This window comes from Chionomys nivalis, chromosome X (assembly GCF_950005125.1).
Source record: "Chionomys nivalis chromosome X, mChiNiv1.1, whole genome shotgun sequence".
Lineage (NCBI taxonomy): Eukaryota > Metazoa > Chordata > Mammalia > Rodentia > Cricetidae > Chionomys > Chionomys nivalis.
The window spans coordinates 58649681-58671394 of record NC_080112.1 but is presented as its reverse complement, the minus strand read 5'-3'; the positions used below and the strand labels follow the sequence as shown (position 1 = coordinate 58671394).

At 36.2% G+C, this 21714-nt stretch overlaps 1 protein-coding gene across 1 annotated transcript; it reads left to right on the top strand.

Annotated features, from left to right (window-relative positions):
* The first annotated feature begins 17888 nt into the window (after positions 1-17888).
* LOC130868405 (melanoma-associated antigen B18-like) lies at positions 17889-18926 on the top strand. Its single transcript, XM_057760640.1, has one exon. The coding sequence runs from the start codon at positions 17889-17891 to the stop codon at positions 18924-18926; it is 1038 nt and encodes a 345-aa protein (XP_057616623.1).
* The last annotated feature ends 2788 nt before the right edge of the window (positions 18927-21714 follow it).

The window sequence follows — 21714 nt, the reverse complement described above, 5'->3', positions numbered from 1 at the left end:
ATTTAAAGAACAAATGAAAAGAAAGATGGAGCATATGGGGAGAGAGAAATTGTGAGGAAAGTTCCTAGTATAATCATAAAGCAAGTGGATTTCAAACATTTGAGACTTGGGAAACTGTTAGTTCTTTAGTGTAAATCAATTTTAAATTCAAGTGGGTTGTTGATCAAACAAGGATCTGAGAATATTGACCAGTGGTCATCTTCCCCGAAGATCTGACCAGACCTAATAGATTAAGCTTTTAATGAAAAAGCCAGAAAGAAATCTGTAGGTAGAAATGGACAGTGTCTTCTGATTCCTCACTCTGAATAGAGAGCATCCCATAAAAGATGCTGCCTCATTCAGCCTGGCACATTTAGGAATTTTATAGAGATTGGAAGTGGTTTCCTAAAAATTCTATAAATTTCCTTCTGACATTTCAGAGATGTGAATTCTTGGTATCAGGTCAGGTAATATCAGTTTGCAAGCAAGAGATGGAGTCAACGCAACCTCTTAGAGGCCGCAAAAGACAATTGTCCCCTCAAAGACTCCTGTTGTTGCTGTTAGTATTGTGCAACCCTGAACAGGGATTAGTCATAATTTCCCTTTAAAATCTTAAAGAAAGGAATATCATTGGCATAGGTATTGGCCTTGCTGTAGAAAACAGAGTCTAAATTGTTAACAGAAGTGTTAGCAACTGAACAAGAGAGGAACTCTCAGAGGTAAATTCTTAGGCTCATGCTTTTTTATATTATCCTTTGGTTTACTTTGATTACACAACTCAGAATCAGCTGTATTTAAGATACCACTCATTTGGGAAATAATTAAATACCATTCATTTGTGAAAATAAGGTCATTGTAGAGTCCTGTCCCCTAGCTACCAATCACAGAATGCCTAGATTGGAGTAAAAAATTGGATTTGCACCAACCTTTAGCTTTTGAGAGAAGCTTTTGTTATATCCATTAGCCAGGTGGAGGATTGAACTTTGCCTTAGAGGCAAAGGATATAATGAGATTCCTTATAGTTATTCTCTGTCTTCTACATGTACACAACTCTCTCTCTCTCTCTCTCTCTCTCTCTCTCTCTCTCTCTCTCTCTCTCTCTCACACACACACACACACACATACACACACACACACACACACTTAAAGAAAAAAATTAAACATTGATACAGGGGACAAACTCTCCCAGAATTTAAGTGTGCCAAGATTTTTTCTCATATTGAATTATCTCCCATCTAATGTGCCTAACTATCCTATTCTTTCTCCTCTAGAGTTACCTGTTTGTCTACATGATCCAACTGTCTGAAAGCTTCATGAAGAAGTTCAGAAGATTAAGCCCTATGCCTGTAAGAAACATCCTGGGGCCCACGAATGGCCCTGATATCTGATGAATGCAGAGCCTTTTCATAAAGAGGAAAATAATGTATATTCATCTTCCTTATTGCCCTTTCCATGTGTTTACATGACCTAATTGGCTGCAGGGATACCTAGCCAACCCAGAGGGCCTTGGGGGTTCCAAAACACTACTATTGCTACTAACAGAAGAGCTAACTATCACGTGGATGAAAGGTCAATATTTTTGCTTGCCCATAAGATGGTGGTAGTATGGGTGCACTGCCTGATATACAATTACTAATGAAGTATCCCATAAGAGAAGCAGAAATATTAGAACACGCAATCCAAATGCATAAGAGCCACTTCCCTGTGATCCTGAGAAAAATCTTTTGACAACCTAGAGCTAATTTTTGACCTTAATTGAAGAAAATTGACTCCTGCAAGCACCAAAAGTGGACCTAATCTGCCATTTACAGCTGAATAATCGTGAGAGTGTGCCCAACCCTGGACTACTGATGAGTATCCTGGTAATGATTTTCGTGAAGGTGAGTAGTGTCACAGAAGAGAAGGAAGTCTTACAAAATATGAACATAATGGAGTTAAACAGAGTAAGAATACACTTCATTTTGGCAGGCAGCCCATAAAGTTCTTAACTCAAGACCTGGTGCATTAAAAGTAGATAAAATACCGACAGTTGCCAACATAAGCCTCCACATTATGCATTTATATGTGTTTTCCAAGCCTGTTTTAAAACCAGTACAATGAAATACCTTGAAATTTTATCTGTGATGTATATTATTGTTTCCAGTGCCTTCCCACCATAATATGAAGTGGTGCTAAAAGATGAGGAAGAGAAAACCCCAACCACAGCTACAAACAGGCTATATCGAGTGTGTATTCCAACAGCTATATCTTGTTGCTCCTCACTTTTAGTAGTGTCTGAATCATTTATCATTTGAGAAGTCTATATTCTAAGTAGTGGAAGGTCAAGAAGGACCTGGGAACAACATTACACAGAGTTTGTAATGTTATGTTTTGGATTTTTTTTTGTTCTTCATTGTGTTTAGGAAGTGCTCCTTTTATCAAGTTAAAGTACCTTTCAATCATAAGTTTATTAATGGCATTGTACAGTTTTCTCCCTGTGAATGTCATTTAACTGTATTTTATTTTTCTGTAAAACAAGTTAGAAATTGTTTTATTACATTTAATGATTTAGAACAAGATAACATTACAGGAAATTTGGTAGTTTTTTTTAAATGTGGGGGCATGCAGCACTGTAATAATTATCAAGAAGTGAAAGCAAATATATTAACTATTTATTTCATCCTATTATATAAGGTTATACTTACACCATTCAAGAATTAAGGAGAGACTGATTCATAAAATTTTAGGCTTCTTTCTCAAGTTCTCATTTGTTTCTTAAGCAAAAGTGGCTGTTTTCTTTGGAAGGCCTCTATTGGTACCTGAAATGCAAAGATGTATAAGAGTCACTGCTGTTTATATGAATTAAAAATCTTAGTACTTTAAAGTCTTAGTACAGCCATTATAAAGAGAAGTTGGTGAGAGACTTAGTTCAGTTTGCTATTAGCAAGTCGTCATAGACTTTTCTTAAGCAACAACTCTTTCTCTCAGTTTTGAAAGTTGCCTTGTATTCATGGTGAGGCTTCTCTTCTGGCTATGCAGTCTCCTCATTGTATCATCCCATGGTTAAGAAGATCTGCGGTCTCATCACCCCCTTTCCAGATTTTATGTCTTACATTTCTGGAGGTTACAAAATCTGAAATCAAAGTAAGTATTGACAGATTCAGTGTCTAATGAGGGCCCACTTCCTACATTATAATTCAGTGTCTCATGAGAAACCACAATTTAACATACTGTATATATATATATATATATATATATATATATATATATATATTACCTTAAAATGTAGACCAAGCTTTTGTTTACTAGGAAAAAAATCTGCATTTCAACCTATTTTTATAATGTATTTGTTTTGCTGTCTCTTGCCCTTGTCCCTTAATAAAAAGAATGCAGGAACTTGTATATGTGTTTCTGTTTATTTAAGTCTGGATTCAACTCACACATTACTCCATAGCATTCTAAACTATGTATATGCCATAAATTAATAAATTTAACCACTCTCTTTCTGATGCAAACAGAAGTTGTTTTTTATTTGTTCTTATGACTACTCAAATTGAGATAATATTTATTGAACATGATTTTTGATAAGAAACCAAACTTTTATATTTGAGTTAAATAAAGCCAATGTAATGATTGCAAATTGTTATGAATATTATTGAAATGTATTCAGTAATGCTGTATCTTCTTATTTTCAGCATACTGAATATTGAATATAGGAATTCATGCCTCATGAGCTCTACCACTGAACTGTATCTGCAGTCCTATTATATTTTAATTTTAGTTTGAGAGAGGTTTACTTTGAGATCAGTTTTCTGTAAATTGTCAGGGCTGGCAATGAACTAAATCTTTAACTTATGAATAACTTCAACTATCAGTCCTCCTCCTTTAGCCAGATTGCATGATTACACTAACAATACTAGTCTATTGCTATATCAATTTATATTCTTTTTTTAAAAAATATTTATTTATTTATTTATTTATTTATTTGTTTATTATGTATACATTATTCTGTCTGTGTGTATGTCTGAAGGCCAGAAGAGGGCGCGAGACCTCTTTACAGATGGTTGTAAGCCACCATGTGGTTGCTGGGAATTGAACTCAGGACCTTTGGAAGAGCAGGCAATGCTCTTAACCACTGAGCCATCTCTCCAGCCCATCAATTTATATTCTTACATATTAATATATATATATGAACATCGTCAGCTGACAGGAATTTAATCAGTGTTCAATTTGTTCAGTCATTTGGATGAAAGTGTATTCTGACTATTATTTCATTATTTCCTTGCTAATTATGGCAATCAAATTTATTTGAATATTGGGGCTGGAAGATTGGCTCAGTCAGTTAAGACTACTTGCCTTTCTTCTAGATGACCAAGGTTCAGTTCCAAGCACCCATATCGTAGCTCACAACCATTTATAACTTCATCCCCAGGGTTTCTGACACCCTTTTTTGACTTTCATGGGCACATGGCATACATTTGGTAAACATATATACATGCAATTAAAACATTTCAGTAGATAAAATAGATACAAAATAAATCTTAAAAAATTAAATTTATTTTAATATAACTTGAACCTTTTAATTTCAAAAGTAATCATGAATGTATACATGAATCATCAATACAAAGTAGCATTTGTACAGTAATGTTTAAAGTATGAGAATATTTTAGTGGCATGCTTTGAAATTGTAATATGTGAGTAAGACTTCACTCTTTCCTTTGAGAAACAAGGATTTGCAATACTGACTCAGTTCTAGAAAATAACCTGGAGAAGAAATCTTCAGTTAGTGAAAAACATTACTGGAATTAGAGTAGCTTTCGGAGCCCATGAGAGAGATCAAAGTCTAAAATCATTCTGAAGAGACCAAGGCAGATAACAATACCATTTTGAACACAAGGTTAAATAAATAGAAAAAAAAAAACTATAGAAGATGTGAGATCTTGCAGGATCCTAGCCAATTTAAGATGAGTAACATAAGCTAGGTGTGGTGACTCACTCCTCTAATCTCAGCATTTGGGAGGCAGAGGCAAAATAATCACAAAGAATTTGAGTCAGTAGGGCTAAGTAGTGAAACCCACAACCAGCTCAAAACAACAATAGTCAAATAAGTTAAGGCACGTCTGCATCAAACTTTGTAGTCTGAATTTAGTGGGGTGATGTGAATGGTCAGATAATCACATGAAAAGACCATAGGCATGTCTAATATACCAAAAGTTTATCTTGAACTCTCCCTTAGTCACCATCAGACAGAGTATAACTTGTTCCTCTTTGCCAGTGTGTGATGTTATTTTTTCAATGAAATTTCAGAGATTTCTACCTCTTCAGAGCTCTATGAATTGTATATACTTACCAATAAACAGCAATTGTGAATGTCCTTGATGCTTGCTCGAGGAAAATATTTCTTCTTTATAGTACTTTTAGAACATGGAAGTTAGTGTTTTTGTGTGTGGAGTATGGTGGTTGATGAAAATTAAAATATATCTAATGTAAGAAGGACTAGTCTATGGATTTAAGCAGTTGAAGTTGGAGGGAGATGTAGAGGGCTACACACCTCAGATACTGCAAATAAGATATACTATTGACTCTTTTTTAAATCTAAGTCTAAATGAACATCGTAGACATTATACCTTGGTTCTTTGAAGCACAGTGCAAAATTAGCATTATTACTCTGGGGCTGGTTGTGTGGCTGTGTGTCTGGTCTCTAGTATCCCCCTTCTTCTCTTGTTCTTAGATCCCCTCTTTCCAAATTTTTTCCTCTGTTTCATTCTCTTTGCCTGCTAGCCCCATCTATCCTTTCTCCTGTGTAGCTAATGATCATTCATCTCTTTATTAGACCAACCGAGTGTTTTGGACAGGCAAAGTGACACAGCTTCACAAAGTTAAATGCATTGTAAAAAATGCAACCCATATTCCCATCATTAAACAAATGTTCCACAGCATAAACAAATGTAACACTCCTTAAAATAATATTCCACAACACATCCCTTCGCTATTTTTTTGTCAACTGGGATGGAAAGTGTCACTATTGTGCTAGATAAGTTGAAGCTTTGCCTTAAAGGAGTAGTCTCAATTTAGCATAAAGAAGAGATCTACCAGCTCTCAAGTTTAGAAAGAGAATTTACAATAATTCCTTCTCCAAAACAGAATGGTCATAACAGAACCTTCACCCCAGTTTTTGCCCTGGGAGCTCTTAATCAAGGTTCAAAGCAGGTCCCAGAAAGCCACTTTCTGGTTCTTCTGACTCAGGGTCATCAAAAGTTTTACTCTGTGAGGAAGTTTCAGGTCATCAGATAGAAGTACATTTCTATGACTGCAGTGTAAAGTAAAGACTGAGGGTGAAGTTTATCAGGTCAGTCCACCACACATTAAAGGGTATTGCCCAGATTACCTCTTCTTACCTCAGCTCCGGTAGATTTGGATTAGAATCACTACATACAGTAATTTCTGAGTCCTCATGCTCCTTTACCACTATTAATAGTTGTTCAGACTTGGCAAGGAAAGTACCCTGAGTGATACAGGAAGTAGTTTTCCACATCAGAACCGCATTCCCACAGAAACCTGTCCTTCTGTTAGGCCCTTAAAGGTTCTTTTTACAAAAGGTTTTATTAAAGTCCTTTTATTTAGCCAATCACAACGACACAGACCTATGGTCTCAGATACATTTTGATTTATTGTGTCTAAGGTCCTGACTGCAGATTTCTACCCCTTCTCCCAGGTTCCCCACTCCCATCCACTCCTCAAGCGTTTCTCTATAGAAAATGCCAGGCATTCCATGGATATCAACAAAACATGGCATATCAATTTGCTTTGAGACTAGGCACCCTCTGGATTCTGAAAGCAGGCAGCAGAGTCAGAGATGGCCCATGTTTCCACTGTTTCATAGTCCCACAAGAGGACTAGGCTACACAGTTGTAACATATATGTACAGGGCCTAGGTCAGTTCTGTGCAGGGTCTCTGGTTGTTAGGTCTATCTCTGTGAGCTCCTATGAGCCCAGGTTGGTTAATTTGTGTGAGTTTTCATGTGATGTCCTGAGTCCTTTGGCTCCTATAATCTTCCCTCCCTCTCTTCTGCAGGATTCTCCAAGCTCCACTTAATGCTTGACTACGAGTTTCTGCATCTGTTTTCATTAGTTTACTGGATGAAACCTCTCCAATGCTAATCAGCTAGATAGATACCAATCTGTGAATATAGTGGAATGCCATTAGAAACCATTTCATTGACTTTTTCTCCACTTAGCTCTATCCTATGTCTCTGACCTATCCAGCCTCTGTATCCTGGCCCTCCAGGCAATATCTATATCCTGGCCCTCCAGGGTGGGGGGCTTTCTATCATGGTTTGAGTCTCGGATACATCTTAGATGAAAGTAGAAGGAGCTGGTAAACACAGGCAATAAAGACGAGTTTGGTAAACAGAAAGGCGGTATATTAATAAGTAATCCTTTATTTGAAAATGAACTTAATTAAAATAGTTATGTAATTACAGAAAAGCTCCAAAAATAGTAAAAGAGGTTTTTTTTCTTTTGCTTTTAAAGGTTTAGTATTTCCATTAAGTAATTGGTGGTGGGGGGCACTCACACTGAGGCATGGGTGTAGAGGTCAGAGAAAAAATTTTAATAGTTAGTTCTCTCCTTTAACTTTGTACATCCACCCAGGAGGTGAAATTAAGCTCCTTAGGCTTGTCGGCAAGCACATTTATCTGCTAAGTCATCTCACGGCCCCACACATTTTTTTTTTGTATTTACTTTCTACTATTGCCAATATCTTAAACTAATGTATTGGTCATGAACTGATATGTATTATAATACTATAATGAATTGAAATACTCACCTCATTCAGTTATGTTTATCTTTCCATGCACCTTCCTTTTGTTTTCTTATTTGTTCATTCTTTTGTTTCTGTTTTGATGGAGTAGCGGGGCTTGTGGAAGGTTCTTCTATACTCTGGCTGACCAGAGCTCAAGATTCTCTGGTGCCAGCTTGAAGAAAGCTGGAACAACAGGAACTTTCATCACCTTGGGCTTCTAAGTCCTTTCTCTGACTCACCATTCAGTTACACATTCATCAGCAATTATTATTTTATTTTTTCTATTTGGTGTAGGCTGTTAAATAGTTGTAATAAATTGGATTTTTCTAATGTCAAATTATGTTGCACCTCTATTCACATGTTTAATTTCCCATTATATTTCTTCTGCTGTGAGATATTTACTTGTGCAATTTTGCTCATTTTTTTTAAAACAAACTTGTAGATTTGTTTTCTAGAGCAACTGTAACAAAACAGGACACTTACAACAAAAGAAATTTGTTTTCTCACAGATATAGAGGTCAGAAGTCTGAAATCAAGGCATTGAATGCATCAGATAATTTTTGAGGCTTTAAAACAGCAGCCTTTTGCCTCTCTGCTGACCGCTACTCATCAATTAATGGCATTTGATTTATAAGCCATAACTCTAGTCAATCTCCATCTTCACAGACCCTGTGTCTCTTTGCTTCAGATCTGCCTTTTTCATATGCCACCTGCCATTCGGTTTAAAGCTTATCCTAATTTAAATGTTCTTATTTTGAGATCTGTAATTATGTCTGTCTTCAAAGATACTTCCTCTAGATGTCACATTCACAAATATGTCTTAGGGGACAGAACTATGTTTTGGGTGCCCTTATTCAACTTAGTAGCATTTACTCGTCTCATATATCAGACACACAATGTATATTCTATAAATTTGTGTTCTATATTTCTTTAATTTCTAATTTACATTTATTTAATTATTTGTTTGATATTTATCCATTTATTTATTTATTTATTTTGTGAGTACCATGTGCGAATATGTATGTCATGTAGGTGTCATGGGTTAAACCCAGGTTTTACACTTGATGGCAAGTGTCTAAACCAGCTGAACCATCTTCCTTCTCTTTAATTCTTTTTTGTGGGAATGTATATTGGGAATGCAAGATAGGTAAGCTCTCTACCATTGATAGAACTATATCCCCAGATCTCTTTTTTCTTTTATTTTGACACCAAATCTCACAGTTCGTCATGCTTATCATTAATGTATCCTATATTCCAGACACTTTTTGAACTTTCAATCCAGTCTCATCCTCCTTCCTACTAGAGGCTAAAGCACAACTTGATATTTAACACGAACACAGTGAGATCCTGTCAAGGAAAGAGGGGGAAACGATTATAGCTATGTTATCTTCAGTTTTTCAACATCAGACTGAGTCTGGGGTCCAATTCTGATGATTATGTTATGCATCAGATTATGTTCTTTTGGGGTTTTGTTCTTTGTAATTTTTTGTAGAAATTCAGCTGGGCATTAGTGTTATATACTAAAGGAAATGCTGTTACCATGAGGATTAACAATAACATGGTATGGAATCAACTTGTGTTTAATGTTTGTGATAGCTCTAAGTACTAATGGCTTTAAATTCTGTTGGTATCTTTGATTTTGCTTCCTTTCATTGCTTTAGGATTTCCTTGTATTAGTTTTGAGAGTTACTTTGTTTTTCAGATTTATTAACTGTAAGTTCAGATTTATAATAGGAGCCTTTGGCTATGATGTTATGATGTGGGCTTGGAAAGGGGGTTCTAGAATTTCATAAAATTAGATTTTATTGTTTTATTGTTTTTGCTTCTTGGTAATGTTACAGTCTCAATATTATCATCCTACTCCCTATCTCTGCCCTTTGCTTTCTCACTTGTCTACAACCTCTGCAGTCAATGTATTTGGAGCCCTATATTATACTAAGTTAACTATGTTATTTTTCTTTAGTTAAGACAGGAAAGAAGAAAATCTCTGGATTTGAGTGGAACACAATTCCTTTTGGTAATGTAAAGTTTTTATGTTACCCTGAAGAGTAAGCCTCTGTTATTGAGAACAAATATTCTCCTTCTGCTTAGCAGAACCATTAGAGGAATTTTCTCAGACTCCCATTACAAGAACGTGGTGACCACTCTAGACCAAAAGTCTGCAGAAGTCTGAGGTTCCCTCTGTGATTGCCACTCCCAGGAGTTTTGCAATTTCTGAACGGTCTGTATTGATTCTACAGTAATTTGTCAATATTACTAGTGAAGTAATTGATTCTGCCTCTGTGATTTCCTGTAGTTTCTGCTCCAGGGAAGCAAATCATTGTATCTTTCTGAATGTGCCTGTTTACCCTGACTTTCAGGGTAGCAGTTGGCCCTGCGACCTTGTTAACCTGAGTCCTCTGTTCAGTTTTAGAAAGAAACTGACTTTCAATTTTATGGCTATTTCTTGAAAATATAGAAGTGATGACTTCTATGTTTTTTAGGTATTGGAGCTAAAATCAGAAGTCTTTTAATCCCTTATTTTGAAATCACTTTAGAGTCATAGAAATTATAAATGGTAGAGAGTTCCTTGGCTTTTTCGGCCCAGCCTCCAAAGATAGCAGTTTAAGGGCTGTAGAGATGTTTCAGAGATTAAGAATACTTACTACTCCTACAGAAGACTGGAGTTTAGTTCCAAGCACTCCTGTCAGTAAGTCCCAAATCCTTGCAACTCCAGCTTCAGGGGTTCCAATTCCCTCTTCTGGTTTCCAGGAGTGACTACACTCATATTCACACTCCATGGACAAACCAAGTAATTAATATAAAAATAAATCTTAAAAAAATAAAGGTACCAGATACGGTTAGTTCTCACTCCTCATCAGAGAAAACTCTTTTTGAAGCAGCAGTCATAGACAGTTACATAAAATCACTTGTCAAGGTACAGATAACTGACTGAGGAGTCTCCAGAACAAAATGATATATCTACAACACAAGCCTTATACTTAAAGCTCAAGTAACACGTTAGAAGAAAGTGGACAGAAAGATTCTAAGAGTCAGAGGACCAGGAAGTCTGTTACAAGATTGTGTCTTTTATACATGTTAGGGAAGCTGTACCTATGAAATTCAAAAACTTGGCTGCCTAAACCAGACCTAAATTATGATAACATCATGACATGCCAGTGTAGATGGAAGAAATATAATGAGACCCAACTTACAGATGAAGAACTACAGGCAGTTAACAACTGCTGAGAGAGGGGGGAACTATTCTTCCCTAATGATGACCACCTTAATTAGTTATCTTATACTAAAGGGATTAGCTCCAAAACTATATACATATAAGCAACATTAAATACAATCAGTAAGTTGTATTTATATATGTTTGTGCACAGACATACTCAAATGTGTGTGTACCAATAATAATCAAAGAAAAAGACACTCTTAACAACAGTGGGGGAGTGGGAGGAATCCCAGGGAGGGTAGCTGGGATGGGCTGGAGGGAAGAAAGGAAAGGGGAAAATGATGTAATTCTATTTAATTAAAGCAAGGTGGTGTTGCACACCTTTAATCCCAGCACTCAGGAGGCAGAGGCAGGCAGATGTCTATGAGTTTAAGCCCAGCCTGATCTACAGAGTGCATTTCAGGACAGGCTCCAAAGCTATACAAAGAAACCAAAAAGATGAAATTATGAAACCATGGTCTAATCTGTGTTTACTAAGTTTTATTGTTAAGTCATTTTTTGTTTTGCTGTTTGTTTTATAATATAAGTTCTGGTATTAAAATACATACATACATACATGTACACATATAGAAATATATATATATATTGAAATTTAGCTCTATTGAAATATATATATATATATATATATATATACCTAAAATTGCAAGAGTACAGCTTACTCCAATAACTCCCCAAATGGTCTAGTTTTTACACTTTCCTTAAACTATCCCAGGAAGCACCTGAGTTTTATTGTTTCACTGCAAATTGCTGTATTTAAAAATAATATTTTATTATTTAAAAATTTAATAAAATGTGTTAAAATCATACTTACCTCTTATCCTACTCTTTCATATATATCACAAATTCCCCACCCTAACTACCCACCCAACTTTATATTCTCTACTGCTCTCTCTAGTATTTATTGTATTTTTTATTTGTTAATTTTTTTATTATTTAATTATTTTTGCCAAGTTTGGTTGACTGACTACTCCTGGGCATGTGACCTACCCTGAAGTGTGCTCAATATACTAGTGATCACAGCCTTAAAAAAATAAACTGACTCTCCCTTCCCCAAGAAGCTATCAAATGTTAATAGCCTCTTAGCTAGAGGTACGACTTTGTGGATGCCTCCATTTTTCCAAGCTGATATTTTTCCTGGCATGAACTTGCATGTGTCTCGTGTATATTTTCACAATCATTGTGAGTTCATATATACAACTGCCCCATTGATATCTAGAATCACTGGTATCTTGAAGTAATCTTTGGCTCTTATAGTCTTTGTGCCCCACGTTTCCAAGATCATCTCTGAACCTCAATAGGAGGGGTGTGATACAGATGTCCTGTTTAGGGCTGAGCATTCCATAGTTTCTTATTCTGTGTAAGTTGATAAGTTGTAGGTCTCCATATTAACCACCATCTACTGCAGGAAGATTCATATACCAGAGTTGAGAAATTCAGTGATCTATAGATAGATATAGGCAGTGTCATCAAGATTCATTTAAATATTTTCTGCATTTTGCAAAATAGTAGGTTCTTTCCTCGCTGCTATGAACTATTTAGTAACAGATTCCTGATAAAAGTACCATGGATCTTGGTCATCCCGCAGGGCAGGGAATTTGGATTGCTCTTCAGTAGCGAGAGGGAGGGGGAATGGAGTGGGGGGAGAAGAGGAGTGGGGATAGGGGGAGGGGAGTGGGGGGAAGGGGCAATATGTGGGAGGAGGGGGAGGGAAATGGGAAACGGGGAGGAGGTGGAAATTTTAATTAAAAAAGAATAAAATAAAATAAAATAATAAAAAAAAGAAAAAAAATTTACTAGTCCACAATTGGATCTGCTTCTCACTTCATTAGGATTTCTGCTAAGGTAAATTATTTCTATGATTTCTTATAAAATTAACATTGAAAAAAGCATGTTCTCATTTGCACTGGCCAGCCACCTGAATCAGCTTATCAAGAACGCTACTTTGCAAATTTCGTGTCATATTGCTATTCTATGTTGTCTGTACATCTGATGAGCACTATTTCAGCATTGTGGTTTAATACATGGCTGAGGCATCAACTTCAGCAGTTCTGTTTTAAGGGACCAACACCCTTGTGGAATGAGAGCAGCTCTCAGAGTACAATCCTTATCAAATCCCACCTCAGAAACTGAAGCCATCAGGAACTCTGGGACCACTAGGAGAATGTTTTATAAAACAGATGGCTTCCAGTGATCTTTAAAAAACATTTTATTAAAAGAATCTATAAAAGTTCAAAAAAAAAGTACCATGTATGGGTTCCAACTGTGGGAGAAATCCTTATATCCAATAAGAAACTCATTAGTTATCTCATATATTCCCTTTTCCTACCTGTCTTAGTTAGTGTTTCAATTGCTGTGAGGAGACATCATGACCCCAGCAACACTTAAAAAGGAAAACATTTCATTGGAGCTGGCTTCTAGGTTCAGAGGTTTAGTCCATGGTCATCATGATGGAAGGCATGATGACATGTAGGTAAATGGTGCATGGTGCCAGAGAAGGAGCTAAGATTTCTACATCTGGTTTGGCAGGCAGCACAAAGAATACAAAATTGCCACTGATCCTGGCTTGGGCTTCTGAAAGCCCAAAGCCCGTCCTCCCGTCCCACTGACTCACTTCCTCCAACAAGGCCATAACTAGTCCAACAAAGCCACAACTCCTAAGTCCACTCCCTAAGCATTCAAATATAAGTCTATGGGGTGTCCTTCTTTTTCAAATCAAGAAACAGCTCATCCAGCTTTATAACATTTTCTTAAAAAAAAAAAGTCTAACTTGTACTGCCCATACGCTTTTGGATGTGTGACTGTTAACTGGTGCATGGTTAACTTGCTAGGATACACATCCTTAAATTTCTCTCTCTCTCTCTCTCTCTCTCTCTCTCTCTCTCTCTCTTTCTCCAGAAAGTATCAAGGTATCAGGAGGTATCTGTTGCCAATAGTTCCTCAGATAAAGATTAGAAAACTCCCACCCCTTTCTCCAAATATATCTTTTGAAGTTTATTACTCCTCGCCCTTTTGCTCCTGCTGCTGTTGCTTTTTTTTTAAAAAAAAAATATTCATTCTCATTATATGCTCTTGTTATCCTCAAACTTGGAGTAATCTGTCAGCTTGAATCTTTGGGATTGTGGTTTTGATAGTCATGTCATCATTGAAGGGTGACCTTTACTATTTAACCCATTATGTATGGCCTTTCTTCTTTTATTCTTAGTACTAGTACTTCCAGTACTACGCTAACCTGGAGTAAGATGAACTACCTGACTTGTTTCCAATATTAAAGGAAAATTATTCATTCAATTGCCATAGATTGAGGTAGTAACTATAATGTTTTGTACATGACATCAACATGACAAAACTTATATCTGTTATCGGTATTCTGTAAAAGTTAACCATGAATTGATATTGAAATTGGTCTACTTCATTTTTCCCATATTATTCTGTGATCATATTTCCTTCTTTATACAAATATTATGTATTTTATTTATTTATATTGACTATTTGGCAAGCTCTTTATTTTTGAGAATAAGTTACATTTTATGGCTTATTTTCTTTTCACATGTTGCAGGGTTTTGTTGGATAATAATCTTTTGAATTTATTTGTTAAAGAGATATTTTTTCATGGCTTTCCTTTACAGTGTTGTTTGTCCTTTTTGGTGTAAGACTAATATTGAAAACCCTATTTAGTTGGGAAGTGTTCCCACCTTTTCTATTTTTTGGAAGAGATTACATTGAATGTATATGTCTTCTTTAAGTGCTCAGTACAGTTTGCTAGTAATGACCTGGGTCAAAAGAATTTGTTCTCAGTTTTGGAGCTATGAACTTTACTCTAAAAATAGTCACATAATTCTTTATGTTTTAACTTTGAAGAATTACAATATTAGGTGGACTGTATAATTGTTTGTGGGTTTTTAAACATATATGAATAGTATAGTTTATAATACTTATTTCTAATTATTTTAATGTCTTGTGTCTTTAATGATATTTTTTTTGCTGGTATTCATATTTGTACTCTGTGTCTGTTTCTTTGTCAGAATGCAAGAAATACATCTGTTTGTTTTGTTTTGAAAGATTTTAAGTTGATCTTTAATATCATTTTCTACTTTCAACTTTATTAATTTCTAACCTTGTTTTATGAATTTCATTCAATTTTCCTGGTTTTATATTTTCCTAAGAATACCTTGTCTTGGGGTTTCTGTTGCTGTAAAGTGAACCATGACCACAGCAACTTTTATAAAGAAAAACATTTCATTGGGGCTTGCTTAAAGTTCAGAGGTTCAGTCCATTATCATCATGGTAGGACATGGCAACATGGAGATAGACATTGTGCTAGAGAAGGAGCTGAGAGTTCTATATCTTCTAGGCAACAAGAAGTGAATTGTCTCACTGGGTGTGGATTCAGCTTATATGAGACCTCAAAGCCTGCCTACCCAGTGACACACTTCCTCCAACATGGCTACATCTTCTAGTAATGCCATTCCCTTTGAGAACAACTTTCTTTCAAACCACTACAAAGGTATATTTATTTGGAAGATATTTCATTTTTTACTAGTTTGAACATTTATGCTTTGTAGTTTCCTAAAATGAATTTTAACTGCATTTCAAAGACAAAGTGTTTTGCTTTTGCTTTTTAAATTGAATATATGTATAATTATCTTTTTTGTTAGGAGTAAGATAGAGGTTTGACTTCAATCAAAATACTCTTTAACCTACTTAGGTTTTATACTTATGTTGTTTATTTATGATTTTTATCTTTTGATTTGTATTGGTTGAGAATTTCATGCATGCATATAATATTTTCCACTCATATTCCTTCCCTCACAATTCTTCACTTATCCCCACCACTACTATCCCCTTTCAATTTCATGTGTTTTTAAATCAACTGTTAGAGATTTTATTTCTTTTTTGTTCTTTATTTTATTCTTTTTTAATTAAGATTCTGCCTCCTCCCCGTTTCCCATTTCCCTCCCCCTCCTCCCACACATCGCACCCACCCCCCACTCCCCTCCCCCTCCCCCCACTCCCATGTCCAGCAAAAGTCCTTAGAATCAGTAAACATAATTTCCATTGTTTCAAATATCTTCCTTTTCAAGACATATTTTGGAACACAGATCATGTTAGTTCTTGGTAGATATTCCCTGTCTCTAAAGAATGTATTTTATTGTTTCCAGGGCAAGTGTTTTGAAAGTATTAAGCAGGCTTGATTCTGTTGGAGGAAAATTTTGGGAGTTCAGTCTAGCCTTTTTCTTGTGTCCTGCTTTACTGAAGGATCTGGGTCAATACCTTAGATTCTTTCAGTAATGTAGAGGTCATACTAAGGCAGTACAAAGGTTTGAATTTGGGCATTATGATTCTAGAATCTTATAATATCTTTATTTTACTAATAATCATTTCTTGCTGAGAAATAGCCTTTAAAATAGCAGTACATCAAATAGTGACAGATTAGTTACATAATGCATAAAATATTAAGGTATCGAGTATAAGAAATTGAAGGCAAGTAGATTTTCATGAAAAATAATATTCAGACATGCATATTTCTTAGGGATATAAAGATATTATAACAATTGTAGTCAAAATTGTAATTATTTATTAAATTGTAATTGTTTATTAAATTATTAAAATTAATTGTCCAATTAAAAACTAGACAGAAGATTACAAAATCCAATATTAACTGGTGGACAGAACCCAACTCATAGAGTCCTTTTCTTTTAGAACATCAACATCTGGTCATCTCCTTCTTCTTAATCCAGTGTCTGAATCAGCTCCAACGCTCGCAACTCAGAAACATTTCAGAGCCTTCTTGGAATTGATATTTTCAAGGAAACTTTAAAGAAGTAGCCAAGATGAAGATTTCCATCTCCACCTTTCTACCTTCACCCACTTACATGCGGTGAACACCCATGCAATGGTGACAGCCGGCTCAAAAATCAAGACATTCCTGCCCCCCGCCCCCCCCGCCACCCCCCTGCTTTCCTCCTTGACTTGAGATTTCTTCTGAGGGGAAAAGTGACAGGAAAATCAAAACCTATGACGTTAAGAACTTTGGCCCCGGGCGCTCTGTCACGTATGCTCTGTTACGTCTCTGAACCCAAAGCTAAAGAGACTCCGGGTATGGACAGTATTCCCACCTTGTATTTCCTTCTTCTGCGAAGTGCCAAGGAGCAAGTGAAGCCTTTGATCTCAGGTTAGTGAACTCAAGTCAGCAAAGAAAAACTATTTCTGGGGGTTACAAAAATAAAGAATACGATTTTGAGTGAGAAATGACAGGACTCTCAACGTGGCAACAGAAAGTAGACACAGACCTTTGCCCCTGTTGTCGACCGTCAGAGGCCGTTTGGCTCTGGCTATTGGGGAGTTGGGCTTCAGGGAGAAAGGGAGCATGTTCTATGGTTAATGGTTACAACTGAAGACTAAATTCTGTTTAGCTTCTATTGGCAGCTCTGGGAAAACCCAGAATGGGTAGCTGACTAGGGCTCTCTCTCTCTCTCTCTCTCTCATTTTCCTATTAATGGTTAGTTATCCAACTTCCGAAGAGTGACAAATGGGAAGCTCTGATTGTGTAATGCTCTTACATGTAAATTCAGATGTGATGTGTTAAGTTTAAAGGCAAATTAAGATGACCATTTCCTACTTCATGGGACCTAGACCTGCTAGCTTATAGCTCTAGCTTGCCCTAGGAAGGACTACCAGATCTCAAACTCTTATTCACTCTCTAATTTCCTTTAATGAGTTCATAGAGAGACAGACTAACTGAAACAAGAGCCCTATAGCATTGCTGTCACAGATGATTGTAGAGACAAGCTTGGTTTAAAGACCAAAGTGATCTCACCTTTCTTCAGATTAGTCATACCATCTCATCCTTCCATCCCTAGGTGCCTGCATTAATTGCTCTTTTGCTCATACTCCGTAACCAGAATTATCATGCCTCGTGGCCATAAAAGTAAACTCCGAGCCCGTGAGAAACGCCATCAGGCTCGAAGTGAAACCCGATATACTCAGGATGCTCAGGTCCCGACAGTAGAAGAGAAAGATAATCCTTCTTCCTCTTCTCCCCTGTATAGTAGTGGTGTCCAGAGCTTTTCTGATGCTAAATCACTTGGCAAACCCAAGATGGCTCAGAGACCCACCACTGCTTCTGTAAGTGTTCCATGCATCAAGTCGGATGAAGGTGTGAAGAGCCAAGATGAGGCAAGATCAAGTACTTCCTGGGCATGTTCCTCAACTAGTAATCCATCATCAGCCAAGACAGTTGAAAAAGCAATTTCATTGGTATTGTTCATGCTGCGAAAGTATAAAAAGAAGGAGCCAATAACAAAGGAAGATATACTAAAGCATGTCATCCCACACAACAGGGAAGAGTTCCCTGATGTTCTTAAGAAAGCCTCTGAGCTCATGGTGCTGACATTTGCTGTTGATGTTAAGGAAACTGACCCAACCAGACACTGCTATGACCTTGTCAGCATATTTAGTCCTACTGGTGAAGAACTTACAAATTGTGAGGAAATCATGCCCAAGAGTGGCCTCTTGATGACAATCCTGTGTGTGATCTTCATGAATGGCAGCTGTGTTAATGAGGAATATGTCTGGCAAGCGCTTAGTGTGATGGGAGTATATGCTGGAGTCAATCACTTCATTTATGGAAACGTCAAGAAGCTCATCACTAAAGATTTTGTGAATGATGGGTACCTGGAATATCGGCGCGTACCTTACAGGGGTTCGCAATGTAATCAATTCTTGTGGGGTCCCAGGGCCCTCTTTGAAACAAGAAAAATGAAAGTACTTGAGTTTCTGGCCAAAGTCCATAACACTGTTCCCAGTGCCTTTCCATCCTTGTATCAAGAAGCTTTGAGAGCCGACCAAGAGAGAATCCAAGCTAAATTTGCATCTATGATTCTTTTTGGTTTCTTAACTGATACAGAGTCTGATGACAATTCCAACAATTCCTCCAATCAGCACTGAATTCCAAAATTCCTGCTTTTCATCAGTTTGAAAGAGAACATTCAATCAACTAGTGGGGACTGAGGTGGTGTTCGAGAGAAAAGAGTGCATCTCATATTTGTAGCCTTATTCTACATGAGTAACATTCAGTTTTGCTTTTTCAAGTTTCCAAACTTTTCTTTCAGTTAAGAGTTTCAGTATTAAAAACAAATTGAAATACATCTTATTTATCTGAAAGAAGAAAACATGGCACCAGAATAGACATTTTCTTAGAAAAAGCAAAACATCAGTAAAATTGTTTGCAAGAAGAAAATATGGAAAACATGGTAGTAGATGATGCACTCTTGGCTCTTCTGAATCTTGTTATCTGATCTACAAAATAAAATAAAATTAAGCTTATGTGCTTGGATGTATTTCATTCATTAAACAATGTAGGAACATGAATTATGATAAAGTTAACTTCTTACTCACTGACACTTTTATTCCCCAAGCAAACATTTACCAAACATCTATTCTTTGTAAACAGGGATGATTTGTGGGGAAGAAGAAACAGAGAAGCAGGAAGAGGAGAAAACAGTGACAATATAATGAATGGGGCACTGCTTTTAGACTTTTGGAGTCTGGGAGCAACTATTACATAAGATGGCACTCTATCCTCTAACACATGAATGAGAAGTACAAAGGAGGGTGTGGAGGTGTGAGAATTTAAAGTTCTTATAAGAGAATCATACAAAATAAGACAATTTGGGAACTAAGAAAAACTCACACCTTTTCTAAGTGGAAGACAGAGCTCAGTAAAAAAAGAATAAAAATAAATAAATAAGTAAAAAAAAAAAAAAAAGGAAAAAAAAAAAAAGATGAGTACTGGATTAGAAGAAGGTGGGGAAGTGGTGAGCATGGCCTGGTCCCAAGTGTGGTGTGTCATAGTGATGAAAGAAAAACACACTAATATTAGTGGTTTGGAATCATATATCAAGCCAAATTATCTCCACCAGTGGTGGGATAGAAAGCACCCTCAACTCCTAGTGTAGATGAACATAGAGAACAGGACATACATTATAGATATAATATACATGCCATTATATATAATATGTGTAATAGTATATATTTTATAATTATATCTTATATTATAAAGTAATACATTATATATCATGAATATTATATATTATTATATTAAATATAACATTTAATGTGTATTTTGCATAATATAGCATGATCATATAAACATATACTATAATCACTTATTCAATACTATATGTAATAACTAATATTACATATAATATATCATATGTATTGGGAGCAGTGAGCCCCCAGATCCTTAAATTTTTGTAAACAAGTTGTTTTCCCCTGATCTGAGTGCCTACAGCTGCTCTAAGCATGAGACCCTCAGGAGTTCCTGATGGCAGGGGAATGGCTATCCCTATATAAGCTGCCCCTGAACACAATAAAGGGGGCATTCTTGGGTCATTCTGGCTTTAACAATGACTCGTGTCTCTCCCTATCTGTGAGTCTTTGTGTGTTTTAATCTCCAGCCCCTTGCCCGGTTCACGAACTGTATGGTGGCGCATAAAGCGCAGAATGGGCGTGATGCACTGCAATATGTGTTTTATATATAATATATTAAATAATATATGTGTATAATTGAACATATTGTATTTGATATAGTATATTATATGTGATGTGATATATATTATATATTATAGATAATGTATGTGTACAAATAATGTTATATATATATATACCTGGTTGGCAGCACCATTCCCTAGGCAGGTTTTCCTGGACATTATAAGGAAGTTAGCTAAATATGAGTCTGCTTCTGAGACAAAACACAGCTTAACTTCATGTTTAAAGCATCAAAATCCATATATATATATATATATATATATATATATATATATATATATTTTCCTGGTACCTGTAGAGTGGAGAACAGGGTATCAGAATCTCTAGGACTCACAAGCAGTATGATCATCCCAATGTGGCTGCTGGTAACCAAACCTCAGCAGGAGAAGCAAGTGCTGTTAACAACGTAATAACCCTTCTAGGCCGAAGAAGAGTTATATTCAGATTGTCTCTCTGATATTATAGAGAAATGAGATGATCATCTCTTGGGAAATCACTGTACTTTTCTCTGAATTGAAGGAGTCAGAATTCGATATACTAGAAGGACACGGTAAATAAGTCATATGTAGTATAATTTCTTAAATTCTAAGGAGAGTTTTAGCATATAAGTTATATAAGTGAAAACAGAGATAATTTTGTGATTGAAAGGGAAGGAGGAAGGCTGGTACATACTTGGGTTTGGGCAAATGCTTTAAGCTGAATCCAGGCTTAGAGTCCTCTGGGAGAGGAATTGTCTAGATTAGGTTTGCCTGTGTGTGTGTGTGTGTTGGGGGATTACCTTGATTTTTAATTAGTACTGGAGGACTGAATACCTGGTTGGCAGCACCATTCCCTAGGCAGGTTTTCCTGGCCATTATGAGGAAGTTATCTAAATATGAGCCTGCTTCTGAGACAAAACACAGCTTAACTTCATGTTTAAAGCATCAAAATCCTAATTGAGTACTTGTCTTTACTTACACCATCAAGAGACTGTAATTCATAGCTGAAATGAACCTTTTTCCTCTCCTAAGTTACTTTTCTTGGGGTATTTTATCATCACAACAAAAAGTAAGCTAGATTGATTCCTTGGTATCCAAACCAATCCTCAAATAGTGGAAGGTTTGCTGGCTTTTAGGAAATTTTCTTGCTTCTCGGAGGACATATTATATACAAATATTAATATATATATATATGATATCTCATTTAG

Coding starts and splice junctions, on each gene's coding strand:
- LOC130868405 (XM_057760640.1), top strand. CDS start 17,889: ATGCCTCGTGGCCATAAAAGTAAACTCCGAGCCCGTGAGAAACGCCAT.